The sequence below is a fragment of the Hibiscus syriacus genome, unplaced genomic scaffold, assembly GCF_006381635.1.
Source record: "Hibiscus syriacus cultivar Baekdansim isolate YM2019G1 unplaced genomic scaffold, ASM638163v2 tig00110194_pilon, whole genome shotgun sequence".
Lineage (NCBI taxonomy): Eukaryota > Viridiplantae > Streptophyta > Magnoliopsida > Malvales > Malvaceae > Hibiscus > Hibiscus syriacus.
Window position 1 is genome coordinate 132573 of NW_024062620.1, and position 16306 is coordinate 148878.

Consider the following 16306-nt stretch of genomic DNA (forward strand, 5'->3'; position numbering starts at 1 on the left):
GGTTGATTAGAATTGTGATAGTACAGATAAAACAGGCGAAAAGGAAAAGAATAATACAATACACGTTTAAAATAAGTCACATATATTCTTTATTTTTATTGAAATTAAATCATAGGAATGATTTATCACCTACTCTTCATTAAATGACGAACAAGGAAAAGGAGATAAATTGGAGTTTAAAACAAGCAGAAGCTGAACCCGGAGAATCTACAGCTAACTCAGAAATAAAATAGCTTTAAAAAATTGTTGAAACTAGGAACGAATATATAATTTTATGTTACGAGGTAAATTTTAAAAAATTTAATAAGAAATAACTTTATAAAATTTTGGGGAGAGGAAACATATTTTTAATAAAAAATAAATAAGAAAAAAAATAAAATATATAATAATTTTAATTTTTTTTGTCCTGCTCAAAATAAAATATAGGAATGTTTGGAAGCTAAATTAAACTGAAATGGTTAATGGTCTTGATTGTGCGTGGGTTAGTTATTTACATGTGATTGGATGGTTTAAATCAATCTAATATTATACTTTCAATTTGCTCATATTTTGATCATTCAAGTGTTAAATCATAAACGATATAGTGACATGGCAACCACGTGCTCTGGTGCTAACTTTTTTTTTTTAACATGAAACTCATGTGTCATCTATGTCATTTTTCATTTTTTTTCTTTTATTTTATCTTCTTCCTCTAAAGATAAAAGTTTTACAATTTCTTCTATATCTCATGACTGCACTGCAATTATCATTCTACGACATATTCTTCAAACACTCAAAATATTGATGAACTCGTCTCCTTGTCTCCTACTACTTTATAAGTTTAAATTTTACATAAATGAAAACTCATAAAACACAACTATAAACTCAAAACTCATAAAACCCTAAATCACTTTGATCTATATCCATCATTAAATTAGTGTGAAATCAAGATATAAATTTGCTCCGTCCTTCTCTATATCTACACCACTGAAATTTGGAAGAAAATATTTAGTCGAGAAATCAAGAGGAATTCGAAATTATGATTTTTTTATAAAAAAAATAAAGAAAATTTTGAGACCATTTCATATTTTTTAAAAGAAAAATGTTCAATTATAACGTCATTAAGTATTTAACGATGGAGGGATCAGAACAGAAACAAATAGAAAGATCAATAAATAAATTTTAATTTTAATTATCAAAATAAGAGAGGGAGAAAGTTGAGTGATAAAATTCATAATTCACCCTTAAAAGAGAACACTTGTAAGCATAATTTTTACCCTGTCATGACGTTAGGGTTAGCTCAATCATACGCTTTGGTGTCTATAAGAATAGCTAGCTTATTAGAATTGAACATCAAGGAGTTAAAGTGAAAGAATGGCATTTTCAAGTCTTCCACTGCTTGTTGTACTACTTGTTTCAGCTTCCTGTGCAACTTCAACATCTGTTCAAGAAAACTTCATCCGATGCTTAGATGCCAATTCTGATCATCCCATTCCCATCTCTGCTTTTTGCTCCCAAACCAACTCTTCATTCACTTCTGTCCTCAACTCCACTGCACAGAACCTCCGGTACTTGTTGCCTTCGGTGCCCAAGCCCGAATTCATCTTCATCCCTTTGTACGAGTCTCATGTCCAAGCTGCTGTTATTTGTGCAAAAAAGCTTGTAATTCACCTCAGATTCCGCAGCGGAGGACATGACTATGAGGGCCTCTCTTATGCATCCGAGATCGAGACACCTTTCATTTTGTTAGATCACGGGAAGCTCCGGTCTATCGATGTCGATATCGATGACAACAGTGCTTGGGTGCAGGCTGGTGCCACGGTGGGTGAAGTTTATTATAGGATCTCTGAGAAAAGCAAGACTCATGGCTTCCCCGCTGGTATTTGCTCAAGCTTAGGCATAGGTGGTCACATAACAGGAGGAGCATATGGTTCCATGATGAGAAAGTATGGTCTCGGTGCGGATAATGTCCTCGATGCTCGACTCGTTGATGTTAATGGCAAAATTCTCGACAGAGCATCGATGGGAGAAGATCTTTTCTGGGCAATAAGAGGAGGTGGAGGAGCAAGCTTCGGGATCATCCTCGCGTGGAAGATAAAGCTTGTTCCGGTTCCGGAAACCGTGACTGTTTTCACCGTGCCCAAGACCTTGGAACAAGGTGCCACTAAGACCCTCTATAGATGGCAACAAGTTGCAGATAAGCTTGTTAATGATCTTTTCATCAGAGTCCTGATTCAAGTGACAAAAGCAGGCCAGAAAGGTGAGAGAACGGTTACAACATCCTACAATGCCCTATTTCTTGGAGATGCCGAGACGCTCCTCCGAGTAATGAACGAAAGCTTCCCGGAGTTGGGATTGACGCGTAAAGATTGTGTCGAAACGAGCTGGATAAAATCCGTGCTCTACATAGCCGGTTTCCCTAGTGAAACACCTCCGGAAGTGCTACAAGGAAAGTCTTTATTGAAGAATTACTTCAAAGCCAAATCCGATTTCGTGCAACAACCGATCCCCGAAACTGGCCTCGAGGGACTATGGGAAAGGTTGTTGAAAGAAGACTCGCCGTTGATGATATGGAACCCGTACGGAGGAATGATGGCTAACATTTCGGAATCCGCAATCCCTTTCCCTCACAGGAAAGGTAACTTGTTCAAAATCCAGTACGTGACGTCATGGTACGACGGAAGCGACGTGGCCAAAATAAAGCACATGGATTGGATCAGGGGGCTGTATGATTACATGAGTGCTTATGTTCCTACATCTCCAAGGGCAGCATATGTGAATTACAGGGACCTCGATCTGGGAATGAACCGCAACAAGAGCAGCAGCTTCACCGAGCCCAGTGCTTGGGGAGCTCGGTATTTCAAGGGCAATTTCCAAAGATTGGTGCAAGTGAAAAGCAAGGTTGATCCGGACAACTTCTTCAGGCATGAGCAGAGCATTCCGGTTGTCCCAGAGCAGGGCCAGGCTTAAGATCAGATCAATGATTTAAATAACGGTCGTTGTATACATGACTGCGATACCTATAATCACCGCAATAACACCTGTTATATCTGCAAGATAAACGTTACGCACCCGTAATTTAAATCCCCAGATTAGATAGATTGTCCTTGTTCAGTGCTTTCGTTGCCGATTTCAAAAAAAGGCAAATTAAGAGAAATATACAATAAGGCATGTATGTCCTTTTGCTTTATTCTATAAAGTTTTGTTCTACGTGTTTCTAAATCTTTGATTGTTTCCTCCACTATTTCATGAATTGTTAATTAAATATTTTGGACTGCTTTTCAAATGGAAGGGATTTGATTTTTGTTTTGTAAATGCAGGCCTAAAGTCACACATCAATTTCTATTCAACTCTTTTTCTATTCAACAAATGTTGGTAATGTTCAATCCCACATAGTATTGAAAATATATTATTTGGAATGGTATTTAAGGCTTGGTTTTCCCACTTTCTTGTTGAGTGATAGAAAATAAGGGGGACTCTCGCGCGCCGCCGCCGTCTCGTCTCGTCTCGTGGTCGTGGTAGTACGTGTCTTCGATACGTCCACGCGAATACTATCTTTTTAGAGAAAATTCTTAAGAAACAAATGCAAAACCACCAGTCGATCGCATTGCGATTTTGGCAAATCCAATTTTTTTTTTATATATTTTTAATTTTTCTAAATATTTTTATTGATAAATATATTTTTACCTCTTATAAAATTTTAGATATTCGTATTTAACATAAAATTATATATTCATCCTCGTAAATCCAGCTCAGTTGGTAGAGCACAAGGTTCTTAACCTTGAGGTCGTGGGATATGGAGGGCATTTCATAATTCGGAGGTCTCCTACGGAAGCTGCTCTCAACCTAGTGTTGGAGGCAACCTACTATCTTACCTCCCCTTAGCCCATTACATATGGGAACAAGGGACAGCCAGCCAACAAAACTAATAATGCAGTTTAATCACTCATAAATTAGACAAAGATCTATCTCTCACGTGGATATGAATGTGCTCTCTTAATCTATTTTATTTTGGAGCATTTTGGTTCTAATGTTTCACTGAGACAAAAAAACCCTCTTTATATATATAAAAACTATTAATTAACACAATAGTGCTTTAAAATAGGAATATTTTTTAACCTAAAATGAAACGCTGGAAGATAAAATATCTTAGGAAAAAAAGAATAAAGAATAAAGTGGTTATTTTGTCAAATATTAAGAAACATTTTACATTAAAATAAAACGTTAAAGGCTAAAATATTCAAAAAAAATAGAATAAAAAATTAGCATTTAATAAACATTAAAGACTAATTTTAACATTATACCATAATTTAAATCCTACCACATGTTTCCTTTAAATAGATATTATAAAATTTTATGTATAAGGAATAGAAAATATCTCTAAAATATTTTCTCAAATAAATATCGATCATATGGAATGAAATAACGATGAGACATATAACCACAAGAGCCATGATTACAAAATTAAACGGTCTCAATGTTATACAAAATCTTTTTCCAATCTAATTTTTTAAATATTTTTTATGTCACATTGTTTTTATAATTTTTATTTAATTCACAACAATAAAAATTTTAATATTGGTTGTTAACTACCAATGATTATTAGTTTTTTTTCATATGATGTCATTAGTTTTTTTTTGAGTTTTTTTTTTAATTTTAAATAAAAATCTTAGTTTTTGTGAAATATTTTTCTTTGATGTTGTGGTATTCGTTTTTTCTATTCTTGTGGCACGTTCCTTACCGCTTTTTGGTACATACATTTGCGGTCATTTTGATGTTCTCATAGAGATGCTGACAACATTTATTTTTTGATATTAATTTACTAGTGGCTAAGTATAGTCAAATTTTTTCTCTGGTAAAAGGTTGTTTGTCGATATAATCAGAATTGTGTAGCGAAGCAGCCTGCCAGATAGTTTGGTTTGCTCACCATTCTTTTATCACTTTGTAAATCATTTCGTTCGACAGAGACAATGAGTTTTTATGAAGGTTAATGGGTTCTTTGGATGTTGGTCGTCATTTAAAGGAAGTTGTCAGTTTTCTTCATATATTTAGATTTAATATTTTTGTTTTTATATGAGTTTTTTAGTTAGTTCCATTTTTTTAATAAAATTCAATTTTTATTGTTAAAAAAAATGAAACAAGTGTCTAATTCTCCCTTGAGTTCTTGGGTTCGAACAACTACGTTTGTAGAATGTGTATATATTGTCAATAACTAAGAAAGATTATGAACAATTATTACTCTTATAATCGGCCCAAACTACTAAAAAAAACATTCTTCTTCAATTAACCATGAATTATATCACCAAACTTGTAACGCAAGATATTTGAAAAGGTTGCACAAAAGTAGGCAAGATAGCTACTAAAAAATAAACGTCAGGAACCAAGAGGTGGAGGATGCAACGGTTAAAGGGAATGATGACATTCATGACCTGCGGATGGATAACAATATATATGTTTGAAGGTGACCAACACACAAGTTTAACTGTCTCTTAGCCGTATTTATAGTTATCTTAGGCCCTGTCTTTAATCTTTTATTTTAAGTCTTTGATGAAGGCTCAACAATCTGATATTGTAGCGTTGTCTGAAACACGCATTAATGGAAGATAATTTTATTAAGCAACAAAAGGATAGAATGACAGGAATACTTTGCTCGTTCCAAAACAAGTTGTGAGGATCAGTTGAAGTTTTCACTTGAACCAGTCTGTTTAAATTATTGTACGTTGAAGTATCTTCTTGCCCATTTGCTTGCTTCCTCATAGCTTGTACGTGGGTGACTGTTCTTCCCCAAATCAAGATCCCTGTAGTTGAAATACGCTGCCCTTGGAGCTGTCGACACATATGCTTCCATGTACTTGTACATCCTTCTCATCCACCCTATGTGTTTCTCAATTTCCTCTGCAACTTCCCATGTAAGGATATACTGTATCCCACACAAATACCCACTTCCATGAGGATAAGGAGTTTCTGAACTGCTCATTCTTCCTCCGTATGGTGTTAGGATCAATATCAACCTCTCTTCCTCCAACAACATTTTCCATAGTCCTTGTAGCCCCGTTTCTGGAATTGGTTTCTTCACGTAGTCCGACTTGGCTTTGAACAGCTGCATCGATTGTATTGTCCTGTTGAGTGAAACATCTAGGGGTTCAGTAATCGAGTGTCTGGAAAAGTAAAGGATAGATTCAATCCAACTCATCTCGGTGCAGTTTTCCCGAGCTACACCTAGCTCGGGGAAACTACATTGTATCAGAGGGAAGAGTCTTTCGACAGTCCCGAGAAACAAGCAGTCAAAAGAAACTTGAACGGTTCTGTTTCGAATCGAATTCGGACTTGTAACTTCTATAACCGCATGGATGAAAAGGTCCTGATGAAGCTTGTGTGCAACGCGTTGCCACTTTTGGACAAGTTTGGTTGCTCCCTCTTCCAATGTCTTCACGGTTTTGAAAACAGATACAGTTGGGGGAACATGCACCAACTTAAGTTTCCATGCGAAAATAACTCCGAAGCTCGCTCCTCCACCTCCTCTGATTGCCCAAAACAGATCCTCTCCCATTGAATTTCTGTCGAGAATATTTCTGTTAACGTCGACCATCTTGGCATCGATAACATTATCAGCTGCTAAACCGTATTTTCTAAACATAGTACCAAATCCGCCTCCACTGATGTGTCCCCCCACCCCTACAGTAGGACAACTCCCCGCAGGGAACCCATGAACATTACCTTTGGTTGCAATGTTGTAGTATAATTCACCAAGAGTTGAACCAGCTCCAACCCATGCATATTCATGTTTTATGTCGACGATGATAGATCAGATATGGAAGAGATCGATAATTATAAACGGAACACCAGATACGTAGGAGAGGCCTTCATAATCATGTCCACCACTTCGAATTCGAACATTCATTCGGTATTCCTTGGAACAGAATATGCTTGCCCGGATATGAGCTTCGTTGAAGGGGGTGACCAGGTAGCATGGCTTCGAAGCATTCGAGAACCTTGAATTTCGAATGGAAGATTGCAAAATGGATGAATACTCAGAACTGTTTTGACCGAAGATAACATCATAAGTTATGTTGCAGGTGGTAAATGAGATGAAATGCATTGCGGAAAACCTTCGTCTGTTGAAGAGCAAAGTGGTATGCAAAGGAAGAGAAATAATATTGGCATTCCAGACTTCGGAATCGCCATCTCTAAATCGTCTGATAAACGATATGTGACTAAATTCAGGGATCTAAATCGTCTGATATGCAAAGGAAGAGAAATAATATTGGCATAACAAATGCCATCGCGGTCAATGCGAGTGTCACGGTCAAGAAATTTTTTTAAATTTCGCATAACTTATCCTAAAACATAATAATTATAATTATAATGATTCATTTTTAATAATGTTTAGAATGTTTTCTAAACGAAAATGACATATATATATATATATAATATAGTTTAACCAAATATAAGATTTTAAAAACCTGATGATAAGGTAATATAATTAATGATGAGTTAATTACATTGTGAATACATTATTATTTAAAAGAAATAAGATGTTCAATCATTAAAGTAAGAACATAGAACTATAATGTATAATAATTAAAGCAACAACACGACTAAATTGAATAGAATTAAAATAAAAGTATAAACTTAAAGAACACAAACTTAGGATTAAATTTAATAAAAACTAAAATTTACATTCTAAAATAATGATTAAATTATAAATTTTAAAAGATAAAAGGGATGAGAAATTAATATATCCCTTAAAATATTTAAGAATTTATTTAAAAAAAATGGGTATTAGGAGCGGACAGCTGACTATGCTTATTGTTTTATTAATTAAAATTCAAACATAAAAACAAAAGAAATATTCTGAAGTTATTTAATATTCAAATATAACTCTCCTCTCAAATCCCAAGTCTTCTCATTTCAAGTTTCAACATTTTGTGACAGAGCATGCACTCTACCATTTTCTTCGCCGACGACGAATCTCATCACGCTCAAGATTTCCCCCAAAATAAATCCCTTCTCGATTTGATCTTTACCTTATTGACTGATGATTGGTGAGTCTTATCCGACGATGTGCTCTTCATTTTTTTTAGATTTGTTGAGTTTTTTGGGTGATAATTTCAATTTTTTTACTTTTTTCGCCTGATGGTGAGTCTTTTATGGTTTTATCTTTGTGTTTTTGGGTGAGAATTTCAGTTTTTTTACGTTTTTTTTTATTTTTGTCGGTAATGATTGAAAAATGACAATAGTGTTCCGTTATCGGCGCTATCCATCGTTACCCCGTTAAATTACAGGCGCGACGGACCGCTATCGGCGTAAATTCGTTACCTAACACTAAACTCAACAATATCAGTTTAGGATGGTGACGCGACCACGAAATAATGAACGTGTTTGCGTTTTGCTATTTAAATCCTTGACTAAATTAACACACGCATATATATATATGATAAATTACAAATTTACTCTATAAAATTTATTTTCTCTCATATTTCACTTATTATAATTTTAATTTATTTAGTACAAATATTGGTATTTGTTCTATTAATCGATTAATCCAGATCGGTTACAGCAGAAGAAAGGACGACCCTCCCAACCCAATTTGCTCCATTCATAAACGTCACGATTCGAACACCCTGATATTGCTTAAGGGATCTAGTGTCTCATCCCACTAGACTAAGTGATTGTTGGTATTTTTAATTTAATCGTTGAACTTTATACATTGAATTTTTTTGTCACTCGATCATTAAATTTACTCTTTTCCTTGATTTAGAGGTGCACAAAAAATCCGAATATCCGATTTTGAGTAAAAAATATCCGAAACCGGATTTTGGAAAAACCGGTTTTTTTTAAACCGGATCGGATATTTAAAAACAGGATAGTATAACTGGTTTGGGAAAAAATTGAATGACCGGTTTTTTTACCGGATTAAAAACCGGTTTTTTTCAAACCGGATAAAAATAAAAAACCGGTTTTTTATCCGGATAAAAAACCGTTTTTTTAAAAAAACTGTATTTTTATCCGAAAAATCCGGTTTTTTTTTTAAAAACCGGTTTTTTGCAAACCGAAACCGATTACACCATCCAACCCTCCAAACCGGTTAGGATCCGAACCGATTTTTTTAAAATCCGGTTTTTGGGTTGAGAGAAAAAACCGGATCGGTTTTTATCCGATCCGGATCGGATTGAAATCCGGCTTCTGTGCATCTCTACCTTGATTTGATCTAAATTTGTTTTTCTATATGATTCAAAACTACGTTGTTTTGGTATTGATTATCACATCATTAGCAAGTTAACGACTGAGTGACCAAAAAATTCAATGTATAAAGCTCAATGATTAACTTTAAAAAAAATTAAAATACAGTGAATAAAATAAGACAGAAACTAAAATTCAGGGAATAAATTTATAATCTACGTGCGTGTCTACATATATATTCATGTACGGCCACATATTCTCGAAGTTCATTAAGTAAGAAGATGGATTTGAAGATGTATTTGAAGATGGAATTTGCAAGCTCTACATAGTAAGAACGAAGAATTCAAAGTAAATTGTTGATTTCCAAGTGAACGTAAGACGATTCTCAAGATACAATAATTATCTGGTCAAGATCAAATATATGTTGTATGATGAATAAAATTGATGAAATATATACTTACATAAAACCAAAAATCAAATATGTGACTTAAATGCCATAGGGAAGGACGAATGACTCGAATACAATTACAACATATAAGCTAACATCCCAATGTACAATTATTTACCATTCGATGCATCAATAAAAACAACCAAAAGTGCAAGGCAGAAAGAGAAAATTACAGTAACACTGATTGTGGGCTCTCTTTAAAAAACGAAGCAAAGAAATTGAGTATATTAGGTAACTCTATCTGCCTACTCATCACTTATCTCAACATTACCACCCTTGAGATGCAAGTGCTTTTCTCTTTTCTGGAAATCTGTCAACCCCTTCCCACTTCCTGTCAATCTGTCAACCCCTTCCCACTTCCTGTCACACCAACCTTACCCTGAGGATCATCCGGTGACTAGAATATGCTCTCATGCTTACGACCCGAGAAGAAACCAACCTGTCAATGGAATTAATATATCTCAGTCTATGTTCTTATTAAATAATTTGTTCTCGGTTATCAGCAAACAAGAAAAAACTTGTAAAGGGCAGCCTAAAAGATCTATAATATTCACCAACACATTATCTGATACATTTATACCCTTTTCCAGATTAAGTTAACACCATCAAGAAAATCAAACTCTCACCAATGTAATAATAACTGATTTATTCAAACACTACTAAAGGGACATCTTATAAAAGAAAACGGGGTCATGCTAGGCAGGCAAAAACCTCCCTTCACCAAGGATTTGATGGTATACTATAAAATGCTTGCTATACAGACCTTTTTAGTCTTGCCTTTGGTCGTCTGAAACTGCGGCCATGCATTCGGCCGCTTATTTTGTGCAACTTCAAGTTGTTCAAGTCGCATCTTTGACTTGAAAGCATGTATCTTCTTTTTGGCAGCTTTCTACGAACCACGGGAAAGAAACCATCAAGTCAGTAGAAAATAAACTTCTTCCAAATTTTCAATAAAAGGTGGTAGGTAAAAGGGATTTGATTGAAAAATACAGCATTGGAAATCACAAATAAATGCATTACTAGCTCAAGAATTTTCAAGAGTGTCAACTATAGCTCCTCTTTAGATGTAAACCATAAGTTTAAAATCAATTCATACAGTATAACCAAGTACCATTATACATAAACTTGCATGTTAAAAGACATTTATAGGAACATCAGAAGTCGCTAAAACATGAAAATAGACTGAAGTTCAGATTCCCCTCTGCAAAATCTAAAAGTCGTATGGAAGCAGCTTAGAGTATCTAAAAGTCTTTAGATGTGCAATCTTACGTTTGATAGCTTGTTTTGTAGCTTCAGCAACCTTCTCAGCTTCCAGCAAAGCGTTGAATTCGACCGCCCTTACATTGGCAATATCCACCTGGGATTGAAGTTGAACTTTGTAAGAAGGTACATAATTGTATTGACAAGTAGCAGAAAACATAAGTTGTGCCGTTGTGGTCAAAAAATGCCAATTTCATCACATAACTTAGATGCAAAAAAATAAAATAAAAAAAAAATCAAGGAAGAAAACTTGGATCAAATAAACCATGGAGACACTGCTAAAAGCTTATTATTATGTTTACCCATTTGAATGTTAAATTAACCAAACCATTTATTTGCTAAGCTAAGAAGAAAACAGAAAGAAACCCTCTGAGATGAAAAGATCAAAAGCACAACCGCAAATCAGACATAAAGGGCTCTTCACTTATTGTTGCATCAAAAGTTTGCTGCCACTCTTTTCCAGTCTCCTTTCAGCCTCCTATATTAACTGCCCAGAGTTTCACTAAAAAGGCTCCCTATTTCACCATGTAATCATCTAAGTGTAGCTCTGTGGATTATTCACTAGCATAAATTGACAAATTATCTAGTTATGGGATCAAAGTTCAAGTAACTTAAGCCTCCCATTTTCTTTGTTTTGAAAAGATTTAACAGGATTTTTTTTAAAGTTACTCATTTGAAAAATCATGCGCCGATAAACATGTTATTATTACTTTCTTTTAAAAAATCTAATCAAATGCATGCCATTATCTGTTGCAAGTCCTTTTAATGGTTCAAGTTTTGAAAGATCCTCCATAGAAGTGAAACCAATTTTTTATTCTAATCAAATGCCTCAAAAGAAATTTGACAATTGACAAATGATCAAGGGGGAAATATACACTTTAAAACTACAAGATGGAAAGTGCAATTTGTGAGTGTTTTCTGTTAGAATATATTTGCAAATCCTTATTTCAAAACTTGTAACTAGTATAAATAGACTAAAATAAAATTGAACGACACAAACTTGTTTCTTACAGCAAGCATTAGGGGAGGAGAAAAACTTAATGTGCATTTTACTAATAAAGCTTTTTAATCAATAAATAGGTTAGTTCAACTCACTATGTTCATCAACATTTTTTATATTTCTCAATAGCACATTCAACTTCTTACTAGTCTCTTCTCTTTTATCATTCTACCTTTCTATACTAATATCTTCACCTAAACACATCATCATAGAAACGAATTTTGTTTTTAATTTTCCCATGCACGACTCATCCTTCTTTGTGGATACTTCTCACTCATTTTTTCCCTCCATTTCCCCATTCACTTTGGGACTCCCAAGCCAATTTTCCATCTCTTCAGTTTTACCTTTTCATCTCCACATCATTTTCTAGCCTATATGCATGCGAACTACTTTTTTTTTTCAATTTTCAACTTGTGTTACATTGTTTCTAATTAATTTGAGGATCTTGTTTTCTAGAATAAATTTTAACTTGATTCTTTTGTTAAATACAAATTAGTTCCAACCAAGGTGAAGCACTGCTACAGAGCTGAAGTCAAAGATACATTGCAAGCATGATTGGAACGCATACTCACAGCTCATTTTCAGTAAAATGAGCCCATTAGAGGCACAGTAAAGTTCAGCTTGGCAATGTTTATTGCATCTCTACCTGACAACCCCCTCCCCCCCCCCCCCCCCCCCAAAAAAAAAAAAAAAAACTAAAATGTCAAACCCGGTCAAGAATTTCAAATTTCATGTTGTTGTAGGGAAACTAATGCAATAGTGTAAGATGATATGCAAGTAACTAGGATAAAGAACATAATTGGAATGCTATATCTATTTATGTAAGAATCTCGTGGCAACCAGAATATAACCTCTTCCTTGTTTCCCCATCCATCATAAGTGACAAAATACCCATTTGGTGTAATAGCCTCAATAGTTGCATCATACCTAAATGTAAAACAAATCCAACAGAGAAAAGTAGGTAAAAGATATGGGAGGGGAAGAAACTACTGGCTAATATATATATATATATATACAAATCCTTGTTCTAAGCATACCATTATCCATCTTCACTCCACACAGCCTGAACTTTTGTGCCAACAGGAAATTTATCGTCATAATATGATGTTCCCACTCTTTCCTAGATAAAAGAAAAGCATTTATCAGATGTTCATAACTAAATGGATAAAGAGAGACTCATGCACCAGCAAGAATATACATTTGAAGAATGATTCAGGTTCACTGCTAGACCAAAATGAATTTTCCAATACACATATGTAATGAACTAAAACCAAGGAAATGGTTAGAGATTAGGAAGTTCAAATTCCAGTATATATATATATGTTTTCCAATTAGTTGTCCCGTCTACACAATTGTATGCTTCGACAATTATGACATCCAAGAACTTCTTGCATTAAATACATTCATATGGCAGGACGGGTTATGTGACAAAATAGAGCAGTAATCTGTCACATCCGACATTTATACATTTACAAAAATTGTAAAAGAGGAAATAAAGTTCTTGTTTCAAATAAGAAGCTTGCCTTTGTGAATAAAGCACTGCTTCTGACAAACAAAAGTAACTACAGAAGTAAATTAATGATTCATTAGGCAATTTAATCACCTTTGATTGAGCAGCGGGTGCACTAATACTAGCCCCAATATCTGATCCAGAAATCTCATTTTGCTTTGCAGTTGCAAACAGTTCCTCTGTCAGAGCAATCACCTGCATGTCAAGGTTTCAGCACAAGAATACATCTAAACAAGCCTATATATTAGTAACACAATAAAGGGTGAATTTTATCATATTTCAAACTTAGAATCTCAAGATGAACATCGCAAATCAGGTGAATGAGAAGCAGGCTGGCCATCACGACACATAGCACACCTGCAAAGGAATCAATATGAAAGTGATGGGCAACTTGCCAAAGCTATATATTTCAGAAAATTCTTTTTCTCACTAAAGTTCACATTCTGCAGCTGTGAACTCTTTTAATATATGAACCACCCTCACCTTTTCAACCCTGAAATGAAAAAAACCCTCCAGCAGTGTCATTACCATTAGCAGTTAATTGATGTTGCTTCTTTGAGCAACATGTCAATTCCTTCAAAAGAGGGAAGGAAGAGTAATGATATTTTCATCACCTTATCAAAAAGCTTCACATCTAAAATACACCCACAATCTAAAACTGATATTTAGATCACTTTTTAGTGCCGGTAAGTCTTGGATTCACTCGAAAGAATAATCATATTGTAACTATGACATGACAAAACATGGTAATGAACAAACAAGAAAAGAAGATAAAGCTACACTAAAAATAAATTAAGAAGAAACAAAAAGAAAATAGTCATAAGAAAGAATCACCTCAGCGAGTTCCTTTTCCATGTCCACATATTCAACGTTTCCAGGTTCATCTGCCAGAAGCTGTCTAACCTGATTTTTACCAAAATCAGCTAATTAGTCGGTTCTTGCAAGTCCCCTTAACCAGAACACGTGAAATTCTTCCAATTTTTCAGCAAGCAAGGTTAATCATGAAATGCCTCTTTTAACATAGTACTAATAAAAACAAAACCCTAAACACAAATTATTCATTCGAAAACAAGAATCTAATCCAAACAAAAACATGGGCCGTAATATGTTTAATTTGGAAGAAAATTGCAAATTAAAGCTAATTGCGAGTATTGAGTCGAAAATTTGAAAAGAAAAAGTCGAAACCTGTTGAAGCTGTTCCTTATACGTAGAGAGATTCGAAGCCAACTCATCTATGCTTAGTTCATCTGTTCCTTGCATCTAGAGGTAGGTATACGCGCTAAGGCCAGCAGGCTAATTCATAGAAAAAGAAAAAATTACTATAAATATGTTGTTACTTATAATCATTGTAGTTCTTAAATTTATTAAGGCATTTATCATAATTTTACCGTTGCTTGTATTTTTTTCCATTTACAACGTATCAAATTATTTTTTATTTAAAAAAAATTAAAAGATTTATATAGTATTTTAGTCTTATGAAATTTACATCATTATCATTTTGGTATTTAAAGATTTTTTTATTTAATTTTGACCTTTATTTTTTTATGAAATATGTATATATTCGTTCTTTTTATAAAAAGTCACGTGATATTTTATAATATATCACATGACACGTAATATTTGGTTTAAAAATAAGAAAAAGTAAATAAAAAATTGAAAACATACTTTTCAACTTTTAAAGGTTTTACAAAAGAAAAATTGTTAGATTTGTATAATGTTTGATTTTATTGAATTTTTCTGTTTGAAAAAAACCAAAGAAAAATTGTTAGATTTGATATGTTGACTTGTTGAATTTTCTGTTTGAATTTATGCTTGCAGAAACTTCAGTGTCTTCATATTTGCCTTGATAATCGTGTTTTATAAAAGTATAATGTGATTATTGTTTATTTGTTTTTCAATTTGATAATATAAGTGAATATTTTTTTTAAATTTGAGTTTAATTATATCGTATATATATTATATATATATATATATATATATATATATATATATATATCTATATTATTAATGATTAAAAAATTTAAAAATATTATTTTATAATCATTTCCGGCTATTTAAAATAAATTTTAAATATTATTTATTATTTTGACGGTGTTATCTTCCTTTTCAAGTTATTGAATCATTTTTAAAGGTGTAGCAAGTTAGAACATTATTTTTTATTACATTTAAAGCATTTAAAATTATTTTTATTTAACGGGCCGCGGGTTAAACGGACGGGCCACAGACCTTAAAATTTTAAACCATTTATGATTGCGGGCTTTTTAAACCGCTCCGTTTAAGCCCGCTACGTTTAAACCCGTAACGTCAAAACCCACGGACTAAACGGACGGTAGCCCGTATATCCACCTCTACTTGCATTGTAGGGTTTCTTTTTCCCTAAAATTTTCAGTTTTGCTCTCGGAGTTTTTGATGTTTTCCTCTACTTTTTCAGGGTTTTAATTTAAATTTGGCTATTCGCGAATTAGGACTGAAGTTTGGGGACCCTTCCCTTAAATACTCGGCTAAAAAAAAGATAGAAGAAGAATTTGGAATAAAAAAATAGATTTTATATTTCTTATCAAATAAATAAATTACTATTTGATATATATATATATATATATATATATATATATTTTTTATATATATATTTTTTAAAAAAGTTATTATTGATATAAATAAAGTTACAATTTTATAATTTATTTGCTTCGTATTGTGTTGAAATATTATAAATTATGATGACTTTAAGTGAAATAAATGACTTAAATTTTACAAGTCACCTATATAGTTCAATATTTCACTTTCGAAATCGTTAAATTTTCGGAATATTGTTTGGAGTGTTACAAAGTATTTAATAATCCTTCCAACAAATGATTTTCCCACCACACTGGTCTTTAATAATCCCTCCAAATATTGCCTCAACGAAAACAAAGCACAAGAGCACAGATGA

General features: G+C 33.5%; 1 protein-coding gene and 2 pseudogenes across 1 annotated transcript; 1 reads left to right on the forward strand and 2 right to left on the reverse strand.

Annotated features, from left to right (window-relative positions):
- The first annotated feature begins 1344 nt into the window (after positions 1-1344).
- Positions 1345-3105, forward strand: LOC120217884 (berberine bridge enzyme-like 15). The gene is made up of 2 exons (XM_039214907.1): positions 1345-2942; positions 3069-3105. The coding sequence occupies exons 1-2, from the start codon at positions 1354-1356 to the stop codon at positions 3073-3075; spliced, it is 1596 nt and encodes a 531-aa protein (XP_039070838.1). The 5' UTR covers positions 1345-1353; the 3' UTR covers positions 3076-3105.
- A 2397-nt stretch (positions 3106-5502) lies between these two features.
- Positions 5503-7164, reverse strand: LOC120217968 (annotated as a pseudogene).
- Positions 7165-9653: 2489 nt separating this feature from the next.
- LOC120217887 lies at positions 9654-15856 on the reverse strand (annotated as a pseudogene).
- Positions 15857-16306: the final 450 nt, after the last annotated feature.

What these genes read in the sequence shown, in the direction of transcription:
- LOC120217884 (XM_039214907.1), top strand. Translation starts at nt 1,354, where the DNA reads ATGGCATTTTCAAGTCTTCCACTGCTTGTTGTACTACTTGTTTCAGCT.